Source organism: Mus caroli, unplaced genomic scaffold (assembly GCF_978045245.1).
Source record: "Mus caroli unplaced genomic scaffold, Mus_caroli_1 scaffold_3, whole genome shotgun sequence".
NCBI classification, from domain to species: domain Eukaryota; kingdom Metazoa; phylum Chordata; class Mammalia; order Rodentia; family Muridae; genus Mus; species Mus caroli.
Window position 1 is genome coordinate 111,898,125 of NW_028227258.1, and position 16,511 is coordinate 111,914,635.

The window sequence follows — 16,511 nt, forward strand, 5'->3', positions numbered from 1 at the left end:
CCCTCCTCTCTCTTTTCCTTCTCTTTAATTCTTTCCTTTTCTACCTTCCTTTTTGCTCCCCTTTCTTCCTTCTTCCTTCCTTTTTCTCTTCCCCTTCTTCTCTTCTTCCCTCCTTTCTTTTCTTCCCTTCTCCTTCACCTTGCCCACATATTTCTCCTTCCTTCCTCCCCATCTTCTATTCCTCTGTTCTCTTTCATTTTTCTTTTCATTTAGTGTTGTCTTCCTTAGTTAACACAAATAAGTAGCCACATTATCTAAGGAATTAATATCTCATCTACCTTCCCCCCTATTAAAGGACCTTAGAAACCACTTTGATCATTTCTTAGCTTTGTGTTATTTTGTCTCACTTTAGCTTGGTGTTATTTGCATCATACTCTGTTTCCATGTTATCAGTCAATAAGAACATGGTATTCTGAAAGCATTAAGAAATGAACAATGTCCTTGCTTTTTTAAAATCATTCCCTAGGCGTGTTCCTTCTTTTTCCTTGGAGAAAACAGTGTGATTTTGTTCCTCCCACTGTTTATCTCCAAATCTTTAAATAATATTCTGCTATTGTTATAGCCTTCATTTCTGTATGCTACGCATCTACCTTTTAGCATTACCAATCATGACTTAGCTCTCATTTCCTTGCCCTACAACAGAGTCCCACCTTTTCCTTTCACATCATAGGCACATCCCAGTGTTGCTTGTAGTCCTGAGTTAATGATTATAAAATGTACTCAGTGATTTCTACTCCACAGCTGACTAAGCATTTCAGGATGCCACAGAACTGTGAACTCAGTTCCGTATCAGGGAACAACCAATCTAATGAGGATCAGAGAAAACTGGTGAATATTAATTGATTGTAACCGTTGAAGTGTGTAAACAATATAAGTGGGTTAAGTGATAGAATTTTAGGCAGAGGGAAGGATGGATTTAATGAATTAAGTCTGGAGCATACCTCCCTTTGAGGGCAATAAACACCAAAGGATGGTTTTTAGAAGAAGAAAATTGTAAATGTAAACACAGGTCAAATCCTATGTGTGTTCTTAAGCTAGAGGCAAATAAGCATTTCCATTCTGGGGTCTTCTCATCTCTTTCATAATGGTCCAGCCATGCTGCTGTGATGAGAAAGGAGTTTTAGAAATAGATTAATAAGTGGTTATGGGTGTATTTTAATAAAACTATATTTGTAAAAATCCCTACTTTGAGCCATTGCAATGGTTTTGTCTTGCTTCATTCCGACTGCAGACACAACACTACCAGACAAACAGCTGAAAAACTACACAGAAGCTAAGAATGAGTCTTCATGTTTTTAAAAGTTTGTAACACATGTTCGTACACTCTTACATCCATAAGTGAAGAACACTGAACAGAGACCAAAAGTGAACATGAAGCCTAAATTATTTATTACTTGGCTACTCACGGGCAAAGATTGATAGCTTCTGTTTTATGGTGAGATGCACAAAATTAGTGGAGATTTTTTCTCTGCTTACCACACACCCATAGTTTTTACTCTTTGAAAGAGCAAGAATGCTCTTGTTTCAAACATAATAAATAAAATATATCTCTCATCTATTTTATATTGAAAACTCTCTAAATTTTCACCAAGCATATAATGTCTTTCTTATGGAAGTCATCTCATACAACTTTAAATGTGAAACACATTTCCAGGACTGCTAACTACACATAGCTAATGGCTATCACATGGTACAACCTGCTTCTAGATGCTTCACATTCAAGCCCACCATCCATGTGTGACTGATATATATATATATGTGGGGTACTAGTCAGCATTCCTATCAAGGAACCTCAGTAGATAATCAGAAGATCAATGGAAGATCTTCAGGGATCAGCACCAATCTGACCTTCTTGGCAAGATGCCATAGTGCTGTGATACTAAGTATCCTTATGGGGACCTTTCCCATGCAGCAGGAGACATGTCTGCCAGTTGTTTGATGATCCCTGTCATTACAACTGCCACCAAGTAAGAAAGGGCAACTCTAGTTTTAGTAAGAAATATTTCAGCTCAGGTCTCATTCTGATGAGTGCATTTGGAAAAATAATTGTTTTATTAATTATTGGCCACACCTAAATTATACAGCCACATTTATACACATGGGGCTGTTACCTTTAGCATAGCATGTTAACTAGCATAGTATATTACATGTGGAATTCTTTTAGGGAACTGAGGCCATTCCTTAAACAAATGTGTTCACAATCTCTAAAATGCTCAAAATAAGACAGGAAGCAGGAGGAAGACAGTAAGTGTATTTGCTTAGAGTTTGTTTCTATGACATACATATACTTGAAGACCAACCAATTCTTAGATTATAAGGTTAACACTGGTGATTATAAAGGCATCTTAACATTAACCGTAATTCAATATTTTCTCTGAAACCTGTAATTTTTATTTTTGTAAAATTGTAGGTGGTTCAGAGAGATATATGAAGGTTTTTATTAACTGTGTGCAGTTTTGAAGAAAGTTGGAATCTCAGTCTCACACAGGTAGTACCACCTTCTTGGCTATTAGTATAATTTTAGAATATTTTTCTCCATAAATTCCTATTAAAATTACCAAGGAGGAGAATGTTATTTAGAATTGGAAGAACATTTTTTTTCTCTCCTTTAAAATGTTTCCAACATCCTGTCTTAATAGTCCCCTGTCTTACTAGTCCAACCATTTATAATTTAGTGGTCAAAGCCTGGTGCCATGGCCAGGACAGAGCACTGGTGCCTGGGGTCTTCGTGCTTCACTTTAAACTTTTATCTCTTTGGAACTATTGTTCCCTTTTGAGGAAACAAACGCTTCCTGCTCCCTGTCTATGCTCATTCATCTGGAGAATTATGTGAGTGGAAGTTCACTCAAGAACAGGAGAAATGGAACAGAGAAGGGAGAGTACCTCTTATGCTCATTAATCAGGAGAATTATGTGAGAGGACATTTGAGCAAGAACAGGAGAGATGGAACAGGGCGGGCAGGAGGTGGAGAAGTCCTCCGATTTCCTGTTGAGGAATCTGTACAGGATTGAGTAAGGAACTTTCCCCATTTATTATTTTTTGGAATAGAAAAGCTGAAAAAAGTATTAATTTGGGCTTTATAAAAATGATAATTTGTATAAAGCAAATTATGCAGAAGGTGGGTAGGTCATATAAAAGGGAAGTCATGTGACCTCAGTTATTCGTGTGAGAAGGTAATTATGTCATGGCATTTTCTCAGATAAGGACCTACCAGAAAGGCTCTGACATTTTCCACGATTCCTTTCCAAGTTATTTCCTGCCTCCATCATCCCCCCATCCTTCACCCCCTCCCCTTATCCCTTTTGCCTCCCCCTTCAGCCAACCTTGCTTCCACAGAGATTTTCTGTTGGTTGTTTTTATTCTGAGATTCAAATGCATATTTAATCATGGGTCTGAACACAGCTTCAGGATAATGATGGCATGGGATTCTTCTCATTAAATTCAAACCACAGGGACCTGGTGCCAAGATTGATAGCTGAGATGCATTTTTCTTTTGGTAATTATTTATTTATTTATTTATTTATTTTACACATAAGACACTTGATTAGAAGCAAAAAGTTTCAAGTTTAAGTGTTTAATTTTTTAAAAAAAGAATTTTTTCAATGTAGATATTTTAACCCGAGTTTGAAGTTTTAATGTACTTTTATAGGTTTAAATTTCTTCTTAACCGACAAAGATGAAAGCTGTGTATATGAATAGGGTGTAAAGTTTCAGCACATGTGTGCATTGTAGAACGCTCAGTCAGAGTAAACACTTTTATCTCCTCAAGATTTCATTATTTCTTTATGTAAAAACACATTCTTTTAGCTTTCTGAAATGGATTTGTACACTCTGTCACAGTCACTGAAAACTTCTGGCTTTGAGCTAACTAAAAGTTAGTACCTGTTGATTTTAATACATTTTCAATTATAATCAGAATAGCTTATAGATCCAAAAAATATGCCCTGCAATCTCCTCACTCTCTCCAACTGTTATAATGGGACTCCCTTCTCAAGCTTTTGCTCTGTGCGTGTCTTCATGCAATTATAAGTATTGCCTAAGATTCAAAGTGGAGTCTTCTTAATTTGATGGAGCAACATGCAAATGAAGACCGAGTCCTCTACCGAGTTCAGACAAGAATCAGAAAAAGACTATTTTCTGTAGTCACTATGATCGTTCAACTTCTCAAACTTAGGTGGCGATCTTAAACACCAGTGTATTACAGGTCTTAGGAAATAATTGTGTCTGTTCATGCGCAGCTGTGTGTAGCCACGGCTCTAGTGTGCAGAAACTTTCTGGCTTTGTAAATATTAGATTTGACAGTGTTGCTAGGAAACACCCGGGGAAGTAAGGAGAATACAAATTATGAAGTATAAACTTTGCTGTTGCAAACAGAGCAGCCCTAAGGCACTTTCCATTGTCAAAACAGCTGTGAATACAACATTTTTTATGCACGCCTTAAAGTTAAGAAGCAACTCCTTAAAACGAAGTAATTGTTTTCTGTTTCATTTTCCAATTTCTTTTCTCTCTCTGAGAGCGGAGCTGCTTAAAGTCACCGGGACAGTGTCTATTCCCTGGTTCCCTGTTTACTTCTTCTGGATTGGCTAAGCCCCTCTTTAAGAGTATGCTTTGTTCTGGGAAATGCTTTGGATCCATTGAGCAATCCACAGGCTACTGTTAAAAAAAAAAAAAAAAAAAAAAAAAGAGCTGAGTAATGTTGGCGCTTTCTCAAGCTGGAGTTTTCTCATGTGGCTGATGCAAACCTGGAGAATTTGCATCATCATGCAGCCCAGTAAGTTAGTGTGACAGGCGGTAGCTTAAATACGGAGCCTTCCACGAGGAAGCTGAGCTGGTGTGTAATGATAGGGCAGCAGCCGCGGCTGCAGCTAACTGACTGCCCCTGGAGCCGGTGCCACACAGGTGCTCCGAGGAGCAAGAGGAGTAATTATAGAGCCAGCGAAGGCTGAAACACACCTCTGAGTTCTCACCTGTGGACACAATAGTGTAGAGCCAGTTGGTGATAGCAAAGGGGAAGCCACGACCGAACAGTGATCAGTCACCTCTAGAGAAACAAGTTGAAAGGGTTTTTTTTTTTGTTTTGTTTTGTTTTTCCCCTCTGTTTTCTTTTTCATCCCCCTCCTCTGGTGTGACACTGCCATGGTCAGAAAGCCAGTTGTGGCCACCATCTCCAAAGGAGGTTACCTGCAGGGCAATATGAGCGGGAGGCTGCCCTCCATGGGGGACCAAGAGCCACCTGGGCAGGAGAAGGTAGTTCTGAAAAAGAAGATCACTTTGCTGAGGGGGGTCTCCATCATCATCGGCACCGTCATCGGATCAGGCATCTTCATCTCCCCCAAGGGCATACTCCAGAACACGGGCAGCGTGGGCATGTCCCTGGTTTTCTGGTCTGCCTGTGGAGTACTGTCACTTTTTGGTGAGTGCGCTTCTTCTCTGGGGGTGTGAGTGTGTGTAGCTGTGTGGCTCTCTGGGAGAGCGAAGGGTTATTTCTGAGGAGTAAATGAATGGGCAAATACTACAGGAAATATTTGGAATTTTTGTTGTTGTTGTTCAGGTATGTGCACTACCCAAACACACTGTCCACTGTTGGCACAAGACTGAACCCTCTCAGATTCCTTCCTGCAGGCTATACTCTGCTTTCCTGCCTGAGACAGACTCTGGCGGCGTTTTTTTTTTTTTTTTTTTTTTTTTTTTTTTTTTTTTTTTTTTTTTTTCTGGTTTGCTGAGAGGAAAAAACTATGATGACCCAGAAAACCAAGCCTTCCTTCCGTGCAGAGGGCTTGGGTTTGTGAGGCTTGTTTAGAGCATAGTTCTGGCAGCTGGCTCGCTGGAAGAAACACCTTTGAGGTGCAGCCAGTGTGGCCTATTTACACGCGGAACTGAACGTTCGGAACACTGTCACGGGCCTTTTACTTGCTAAACAAATGGGTGGCGTTCTTTGCCTTTTTAAATATTGTACATTCATAGGCTTGTCCGTTTCTAATACTATGCTTTCAGAAGTCCTTGGGAAGATGTGTGTTTGATGTGACTCCTCCGTCTCCATAAATGGGGCAAAGGCTTCAATTTTTTTCCCCTATGCTTTTTTTTTCTTACTTTAAGGACATTTCTCATAATTTCTCGGTATTCGTTTGCAAGCTTCACTTGGTTGTCAGTCTTCCCTCCTTGCCTGGATCTGTTTTCTTCATCTGTATTTTACTAGGTCTCTGTGAAACAGATACTTTCTCTGCCCATTCAATGAAGTTCATCTGACCTGAACTGGTATTACTGTGCTTATTATTTTTTTCTCTCTAAAATTTACGTTTCTCTGATGGGACTGAGGGTTAATATTGCAGAGGAAATAATTGCTCCTTGATCAGGAGGGCAAATCAACAGAAAACTCCTTTCAAGTTCATTGTAAAGGCCACAAGAACCTGGGAATGGCCATTTATTTTAAAATTTGACTTATATTACGGGGCAATACTTTGGTTCCAAAGTAGCCTACACTTGGAAGTTACTTTGTTAACTTGGAACCAAGTTCTTCTGGGACCAAGTGCAAACTTGTTCCATTCCTCCTTTCACTTCAGGTCTTGTGATACTTTAAATACTGATTGAGGGAAAGTTTCCTACCTAGAGAACTCACATATCTGTTTTTAGGAAGGGGGGCATTTCAGATAATCTTGAAAGCAGTCTTGCTATAGAAAGATCTATGAAGAGATTACTTTAAGAACCTAGAGAACTTGGGAACATCATTTATGTGAATAGATTATGCTTTATGAGATGTTTGGTGACAGCTGTCCCCTTTCTTCATTCTTTGGAGTAATACAGTTATTAAAAATAGAACAGAATTCTTATCATTATTAATATTAAAGTGGTTCTGACATATGCAGGTTCAGATAAGCAAGGAGAAACTCAATTGTTGGTCTTAAATGACTGTGTACCCTCAGGCTTCAAGCGTCTTACAGTACTTGATATATTTAGAATAAATCAATATCTAATCAGAAAAACTACAACCAGTTCCTTGAACTTTGCATACTTATACACAGGCAGCTCCCACTGTGTGATTTGATTTTCGCACACAATCAATGCTTATTCAGATGCTGTAAAATAAAGTTCTTGGAATGTTGAGCTAGTTAAAGGCACACTGACTTGTATGGTGATAATGTGCTTATAAATAAGTCTGCCATCTTTGTTGGAAGCTCAAGAAACTACAGAGCTAAGGGGTTGTGATGTAGCTTGGAGTGGGCGTTTGACTGCCAGCTTCAGAGATGGTACTGCTACTTAAATTACTGGCAGCTTTTTGTCACAAAGTCTTCACAAATAGGAAGCAAAGCAAGATATAAGGAGAAAATTCTTCTTTTATTAAAACTCTAGAACTTAAGGGTGTAAACATTTTCAAGTCAAGAATGTGGACCTAGATGGTCCCCAACTTAAGATGGTTCAGCATATGATATATTTATTTTTAAATTTCCAGTGGTAGATGCTAGTAATTGTTTGTTCAATAAATTACTTGAGCTGTCTTAAACCGTTATAAAATGAACTTTTATAGGATAATGTTGTCTAGCTCCAGACAACTGTGTAGGATGGTTCCTAGGCTATATATGGTACATACAGTTCCCACTGACTGGTATTTAGAATGTAGCATGTTTTGGCAAAGTTACCCCTCTGGAAGGGGAGGAGCATCTGTGTTTGGTTTACAACTTTTTGAGCACCGAGGTCAACACGTGGACTTTTATAGCCCGCTTTGAACTTCTTTCCATCTGGGCACATAGCTATGGAGCTTGAGACCTTTAAATGAAAATTCCATTCCCCCGGAACTCAATTTAAGCCTAGGGCAAAGCATACAGAGGTCTGGCCATTGATTCCCTGACAGTAAATTCCAAGGTCTTTGAGAGTCTTTCTAATAACAAGGCTATATAGGTTGCTTTTCTGGACAATCTACCAACATGGTGACCATTATTTCCAGAAGAAGTTTGCTAATTGTCTTTAGGTCTAAGCTAATGAAGTACTTAAGTAGCTGTCCGTGACGCCATCACTTTAGCATCTGGAGCATTGGAAAGCAATACAACTGCTTGGGTTGTTCTTTTGGGTGGAGTCTGATCTCCGAAGATGAGTCTAGGGTGTGGTCTTAGTGCCTTTTCTCATTTGTTCACACTTAAAAAATATTCTCCAGGTGATCCTGACAAAATCATGCTCAGGTTTCTCTAATTTTTCAAGTCCTAGTTATTTTGAGCATCTATGGGAGACACTGCTGATGAGCAATTACTTTCCACATGTGGAGCCCCTGTAGGTGCTTGGGCAGAAATGTTTGAGTGCTAAGCGATGTAGACACAGGTGTCTGATTGACTGGTTGATTGATTAATTGACTTTTGGATGAAATTAAGATTTTTCATGTCCTTCCTAACTATGAGGCAGTTGGTAACATCCATGTGGTGTGTTAGCTGTGTCAATCAATCCTATCTGTGTGTCACTTTCCCACCGTTACATCCCGAATGCTTTTATGAGATGAAAAATTCATGTTTTCCCTTCAAAGGGTGCGGAAACTTAGGGCCTGGGAAATTTAGATATAACTTTCCCAATCTTATACGAGTGTTATTTTTAAACACTCCCATCTTAGTTTATAATTTTCATCACATAAATGACTGTACACTATGGAATCTCTATTTTACAACAGACATTCTTTTAAATGACTGGGTGTACATCTCACAAACATCATCCAGAATAACCATTTCTAGGAACAGAACAACGGAGTCAAGATTCGTTTTGCTGACAAAGCATATTGCATCAATTGCAATCTCACACAGAATGTAGTCTCTTCTTTAGATCATCTATATTTTGATTTGCCACAGAAACATTATTTATTAAAGTTTATTAAAATACCATAGTGAGTCCACTTTGAGTGAATACCTTGTCTTAGTATGAGGAGGTGGTGTTACTCAAATCATAGGTCAGCATCATTGGCATCTGTCTTTACTTTTCCCTCTATCCTCTGGTTTCTGACCACACATTCTGTATCATGCTTGTAGGTACCATTTCAAACAGAATTCCTTTCCTTACATTTTTTTTTTCAGTTCATTTCCTTGGTTTTTATGTGTGTGAGTGTTTTGCTTCTGCACATGCCTGGTACTCAAGGAGGCCAGAGGAGGGCCTTGGATCCCCTGGAACTGGAGACACAGATGGTTGTGAGTCCCCATGTGGATGCTGGGAATTGAGTTTGGGTCTTCTGGATGAGAGGCCCGTGCTCTTAACTGCTGAGCCATCTTTCCAGTCTTTGGCTTTTCTGTTTTATTAGTAGGAGGCAGGTCTCAAGTGTGAGGAAGTTAAAAGAGGAACTTGGTGGGTCTCAGTTAGAAGATGACGACTGTTTCCATGAAGAAGGTCATTCCAGCCACAGAGCATGCAACCCAGACAATGATGTGTGTGTTCTATCACAAGACTACTCGATGCTATGTCAATTTTGTGTCTTTTTATTATCACCTTTCACAGGAGCCCTGTCCTATGCAGAATTAGGTACGAGCATAAAGAAATCTGGTGGTCATTACACATACATTCTGGAGGTCTTTGGTCCTTTGCTGGCTTTTGTTCGAGTCTGGGTGGAACTGCTTGTAATACGGTAAGGAGATGGAAACAATTAAGGGAAAATCCACCTATTCATTTCATTGCTTTCCCAGATCATCTTGACTGCTTTAACTAATTACAAATGTGTGTCACGTGATTTTGTTGAAGCAATACAGACCCTAAGGCATAAAAAAAGTTTTCTTTAAACTCCAACCTTTTTTTAATAGATATATGTTTTTCTAGAAAAGGCATTTATCTGAGATGAGGGGAACCTTCAAAATTCACTTTGATAAATTATACCTTGGGCTGAGCAGACACTATATAATGTGCTAGGAATTACAGGGTTCTTTTTTTTTTTTATTGTTGATTATGTCATCAGGACATTTAACTTTACTTTTATGACTAAGAAATGTCTGTGCCAAACAACTTAGTGTATTATCAAGTCTGATGCTTTACAAACAGGGAAAAAGAATCAAGTTAACACAGCATGAATGATTCATTTCCTCACATTAAACAAACCGGCGATCTGCAGTTGCAAAAACTGTTTGATTGTACTGCTCTAAGGCTCTGTCCCCCTTCCTGACTCTCTTGGCACAGAATAGTGCCAAGTCACTCTGAATAGCAAATTTCCCCCAACATTGTGAGGAGCCTGTGATGTCACATGTACAACTTGTGTCACCGGTGTTTTGTGCTTTAAGGGATGTGACTTGCACTTTGTGATCACGTAGTTCATTAGAAATCATTAGGAAGACACAGACTAGTAAAATCTCAGCTAAGTTAACAGAGGTGACAAAGGCAGACAGAGCTCTAAGTGTCTGCGAACGGGAACAATTGTTAGGGTGTTAATAGCGAACTTCAGAGTAGTGCAGGCTTCATTGGTAACAATTGTTCTCTGTTACTTAGAAATTGCTAGTGTTAAATGATGATAAAAAGAGTATTTTTTTTCTTTTCTAAGAATTCTCTATCAGGGATGTATTTCTGTGGGTCTCTCTGTCACCTCCTATATACTCTTCAAAGTTTATTTGTGTGTGTGTATATATATGTACATATATTTAATTTCTGGTTTATCCCTAGTTTGTTATATTTCTTTCATCTCTTAATGTCTTAATTCTTCTGAAAAACAAAAATGGCCTCTACTTGACTTTGAATTCATCATGTTGTATTGTAATACTTTAGCTATCTACTAGTATTTTCCTATTAGAATTATAAGCATTTCAAGTATGTGAGAACAGGTCTTACACCTTTTATGACTTTTGTACTATTTACATCAGTGCCCTGTGCATCCTAGATATTAATTTTTTCTTAACAAGTGTCAGGAAACCTAAGATTATGTTATTTTGAATGTAACATACATAGCATCGAAATAAGAATACTTCTGTAGAATGCGGGCCTGCCAGGCTGTTGAGTTTCCCTGCCTCATGCCCTTCAACTTCATTCCATCTTCATCCATGCATTTGTGGTGTAACTTTATCTCATTGTTCACTGTTGCTCTGACAGCGTGATCATTCCATTTGCACTGGACAGATATGGTACCCATTCATTAATTTCTTTCCACAAATTGCTGCCGAATGGCAGGCAGCAAGATAAAGAGATCTAAATTGGAATGAGCCACAATTCATGCTCCTAAACAGATGATAATCAGATGTTCCTTAATTTTGAAAGTACTCTTCTATGGTGTGTGTGTGTGTGTGTACATGTGTGCATGTGTGCATGAGCACATGCATGTGCACAGCCAAGTTACCTAAATAAATGCTAGAAGCTTTTTAATACATTCATATTCCCTAGGAGAGTCTTTCAAACAAGTGAAATAGCAAATTATATGAAGGACATGATTCCCTAGGACTTAAATTCATTTCTTCTCATGACATCTAAATAGTAATATCCTTGGTATCTAAATGTTCCCCATTAAAACTATAGTTTCAAATTAAGTTGGTTATTGTCAGGAATAACCTGCAAAACTAATCCAAGCAAAGTCACTTAACATGATGGGGACTTCAACGTTGAGGCCACGTAGTCACATGATGTTCAATACCTACTGAGTTTCTACTCTAACAGACCTGCTCACCATTGTACTGGGATAAAATACTGATTAGGACAGACAAAGTGTTGTTTCCACAGACTTCAAAGTCAAGCAGAAGGGATCACCTTAACTAGAATAAAGCCCTACTGTGATAAGCAGTGTAGAGGGGCCAGGTTTGGTGCTGTGTAAAAGGATGCTTGGACAAGGGGAAGGTTAGAGTCACATCTCTGGACCAAGACTAAAACCAGATACTAAGCACAAAAAGAAGCTATATGAAACAGCTCTAGGCAGAAGTGATTCAGTTGTTGTTCCTGGGAAGCTTATGTGTGCAAGGCCTGACCATGGTCAGAGCATGTTTTAAAGATACTGAAATGATGCTATCAGATTTAGGTTTAGAAATCAAAGACTTTTATAAATGCTAGAGAATAGCAAAACATCCCCTTTGGAGGCAGGAATTCCCTGGGAGAGAAGAAAGTTACAATGTTTGTGGTTTTGACTGGAGGTAGGAGATCAAGGTTGGAGTCAGGTAATATGGGTTGGTCTCTGGTGATCCAGGGATCAGGACTAGGTGTTAACCACAAGAAGGAAGAAAAGCTGAAAGGGACTCTTGCTTGAGATGTTAGGCAATTTTGTGGATTTCCTTGTGTGTGGCAAGAATATGCCCTCATATTTAAGATGAAATGGAATATTCCTTTTTTCCCTTTGAAGAACTCAAGTGGTATGACTTATTAGTGTCTGGATTGCTATCTTCTCAGGCCTAATTTTGTCTTCTTATTCTGTGGTTCTCTAAATAAATATCCTTAAGAAATTAAGACTACTCACTTGGCTTTGAGATTTCTTTTTACTAGAAAATTAAGGATCAATGTTAAACATTTAGGCATATGTTGGCATAAACACTTATAACTACTAATTTTCAACAAAGGTTTTCTAAAATCCAGCCCTTACTAGTGTAGACAATATTGCATTTGGAGTGTATAGCAACTTAAGCTCTAAACATGATAGACTTTCATGTTAAATATGTTCCACATGTTAAATGCTAAGATCTGAAGCTCAGCAAAACTGTTATTTATTGTTTCCTGTAGTTGACCTAAATATACTCTCTCCCAGCCCTGGAGCTACTGCTGTGATATCCCTGGCATTTGGACGCTACATCCTGGAACCATTTTTTATTCAATGTGAAATTCCTGAACTTGCAATCAAGCTCGTAACAGCTGTGGGCATCAGTGAGTATTGCAGCTGTAACTGAAAAGAAGAAAGCAATGAACAAAGAGATTGGAGGCAAATTTTCTTTAGAGTCTTTGCATAGTACCCCCAAAATTATGGGGTTTTTTTTGTTGTTGTTTTTTTGTTGTTGTTGTTTTTGTGCTTACAGTTTCCAGTCTGTGTTGGAAACTACAGACAGGAACACAAGGTTTGAGGTAGGGTAGCTGATCTCTTAAAGCAGACAAATCAAAACCACTTCCTTGGTAAAATATTAAATGGATTGTGTATCAGAAGATACTGTTCAGGATTAAGAACTATTCTGAAGAATTGTTTTTGTGTTGGGAATCACCTTACCCCAGTGACACATTGAATTATTACTCATGAATTGTGCTGGGGTTAAGTTTACATGCTGGGTGTATTTGCTGTGTTTGTGTAGTTTACAGTGATATTAGCTGCCACCCTTAGGGTTACCATTTTCTCTACCTATTTCAGGCTACGATAAGACCTTTTTTGTTGTTGTTGTTTTTCCTGAATATTTGATATCAATAGCCTTTCTCAACTAGAAGATTTCTCTATGGGCTACAAATTAGGAATTTTTTTAAATTATTAATGGGCATAGATTTTTAGGACTTAAAAACACAAAGTAAATGAAAAGAGGACCATGTACAATGTTACATAGTGATAGGGAGTTATATATGATGGCCATTTCCTATAGCATTGTGGTATCTCATGGAACAGGATAATAATTGCTGATTGAACTGTTGTTGTCTGAATCTATCTGATCATGGCTAACTACATTTAACAGCCTCCCAAATGCTACACAGGAATAACTGAATTGCATACTCAGAAAGTCTGCTCGGAGAGTCGCATCACAGTGGCTTACTAAACACAAAGGTTGATTTACTTTTGACAACAGATGGTCCCTGAACTTGCACACAGTAGTCTGTAACAAAGTGCTAGTGATTCTACCTAAAAGCATATCTGATGTGACAGACATGGGTGTCTGAACTAAATAGCTGAATCCTAAAGACACAGTTATTCTGTGATATCTCTAGAAAGACAAAGGAAATGACTCAACATAGACATTTCAGAGTTCTGGACAGTTAAAATTCCACAGACCTAGGAACACCTAAGGACAAATGAACTTGCTTCCTCTACACCTCAGTATTCTCTTGAGATAATTATGCCAGTGTTGTGGATCTGTGAGGGTTCAGTCCGATATAGAGTTATTTGTGACGATGACTGTAACTTATTAAGAATGCAGGGCTACTGATGAATATTTATACTTCTGTGGAAAAATGTCACCAGAATTCCCCTGAGAGCAGGGACCTCCACAGGGCTACATCTCCAGTCCCTCCACGGTGCTTAGCTTGCCTGTTTGTGCTTAGTGGCTATCTGTTACTGATTGACTTCATATGAAGAGATCTAAGGAGTTTCTTTTTACTGAAGTAGAAGTACTTGTAGTTTGTGACCCATTAAACGGAAGTTTTAGGTGGCTTCAGTACTCAGGAAGAAGGGAGGTTAGTGGTCGAAAGATACAGTCAGCTAGACAAGATGTTGGAACTGGTGCCTTGAGCTGGTGTGCGCTGAATCATCCCACACAATGGTTATAGTTCCCTGGAGACCTACAACCTGGAGTTGGAATAAAGTGTAATGGTTCCTTGGTTATATGATTTGAGGCTGTTAAACTTATTTATGCTTCTGTTTATTGATTTATAAAATGGCTATGAAATATCAGTGTATCTTGAATGACTATAGAGATATAAAATTATATCAGGGTTTTGAGTTTTTTTTTTTTTTTTGAAGAGTCCCATCAAGAACATGAGAAGCTCTTGATGACTCTGACAGTGCACTAAAGGGTTGGAATATCAGCCATTTTTACATCTGCCATATTCTCTTTCCCTGAATGAGGCCATGTCACACCACAGTTGTTTTATGAAGACTGAGAAGAGAAAAGGAGTATTTTGAAGAACTCCATAGACAAACAATACATGTTATTAACTAAAAGGTGTAATAACAAAAAAATCTTAAAGTAAACCCTGATATGAAGATATTTACAAAGCCACATTTTTTACCTGCTTTGATCAAGACATTATATGAATAATCAAGATATTTTTTGTCTTTGAGTGACTCTCTTATTAACCCCATTTTTTTAGCCTTTTAAAATGAGACATTAGTATTTTATGAAATTCAAAATGTTAAGACCCCCCAGTAAACCTTTAAAGCAATTGCAAGAAAGGTTCACTAAGCTGTGCTTGGGCTCATACATTGGCAGTTTGGTGGAGGCTTGATGGAATCTTTATGTCTCCTTCTATTTTTTCCACAAACGAATAAATATTAGTTTGTAAATTCTGATACAAGCTACAGATCCTGATCAGGGAACAAGTTCCTAAACTTGGAAGTACTGAAAGAGAAACAGGAATATTCTCACGTCTCAGTGGGAAGTAACGTAGGGAGATGGATTAATTGGAGAAGTCAAATGGCCTTTAAGAGGAATTTAGCTTTAATGAAACAACAGGGGGAGGGGATGGAGAAAGAGAAATTTACCTGGGGGCAAATCTTTCACATACTTTATTCTTCAAAGTGATTATAGGTGGTGTTTTGCCTGTTTCAGGAAAAGGTTGTGGAGATGTAGAAAGTAAGAGTTTAATTGCATAAATTACTTCCCTGAGTTCCTTGAGGAAAATGAGGAATTTAAGTCTCTAATTTAGTATAGAAAAAGGTCAAACTTCAGAAGAGTTTCAAATTTTGTAAAATATTAACCGTCCATTTGAAGATAATAGCAGAGTGGGGGGAAGGATTTATCTAAATGCTGATTTACCCACATTTTCCAAAGAACCCCTCCTCTGGTCAATGATAAACATGAGACACTTGTGTTTATCCAAAATTCTGTCCATTTTAGTAAAAATATTAGCTATGTCAAAGTGTAACTAGAAAATCTTGTAAGTTGACTTTGGCTTATGTCCCTAAGCCCAATTCTGACATGATCAATAACCTTTGTGGAAGATAACATGCTTCATGGCTCTTATAGTTAGAAGGAATGGAGACATGCATTCAGTATAAATACTGAAATGTGGAGTCTATTGTTCTGTTCTCTAAAGCTGAACCCTAAAGAAGCATATTCTCAAGAAGCTTAAAGAAAAGTATTCTCAAGTGGAATATTATAAAAATACTTTCTTCTTGTGTTATGATACCTACCCATGCCATTCTTCAACACATCTCTCTGATTCTCGTATCCTTTGCTGGTTAACTTTACAGCAATACAGTCATATTGCACAGCATTAACCTTTGTGGTAGTAATCGAGAGGAACAAAGAAAATGGCATTTATATATCATTGTGAATAATAGCTATGGGGCTGAAGAGATGGATCAGGAGGTAAAGTGTCTGCTAAGCAAGCATGAAGACCTACCCTCAGCCTGTAAATCCCAAGACCACAGTGTTAGAGACTGGAAGACCTTCACAACCAAGTCAGTGAGCTCTGGGTTCATTGAAAGATCCTATCTCCAAAATAACATGGAGAACACCTGAGAAAGATGGTCAACATCTGTCTCTGGCTTCTTCATGTGTGCACCCACATGCACACCTGCACGCACTGTGCAAACACAGGAAGACACATACACACAGAGAAAGACAAACTCAAATCAGCTCAGCCAGTTCTACAAATATAGTACTGTTGTTTCTGTTTTCCTGGAGTTCAAATTATATTGAAAATATATGATTAGTTAGTGTTGGCAATTCAATCATAGTGTGTACGTG

The 16,511-nt window shown here is 38.3% G+C and overlaps 1 protein-coding gene across 1 annotated transcript in view; it reads left to right on the forward strand.

The window, feature by feature from the left end:
- The first annotated feature begins 4,853 nt into the window (after positions 1–4,853).
- Slc7a11 (solute carrier family 7 member 11) overlaps positions 4,854–16,511 on the forward strand; it is a 69,071-nt gene continuing 57,413 nt past the window's right edge. The window contains exons 1-3 of the mRNA XM_021158042.2: positions 4,854–5,413; positions 9,460–9,586; positions 12,659–12,774. Of these exons, the coding sequence (XP_021013701.1) occupies positions 5,137–5,413; positions 9,460–9,586; positions 12,659–12,774 (520 nt within the window). The 5' untranslated portion in view covers positions 4,854–5,136. The remainder of the gene's footprint in view (positions 5,414–9,459; positions 9,587–12,658; positions 12,775–16,511) is intronic.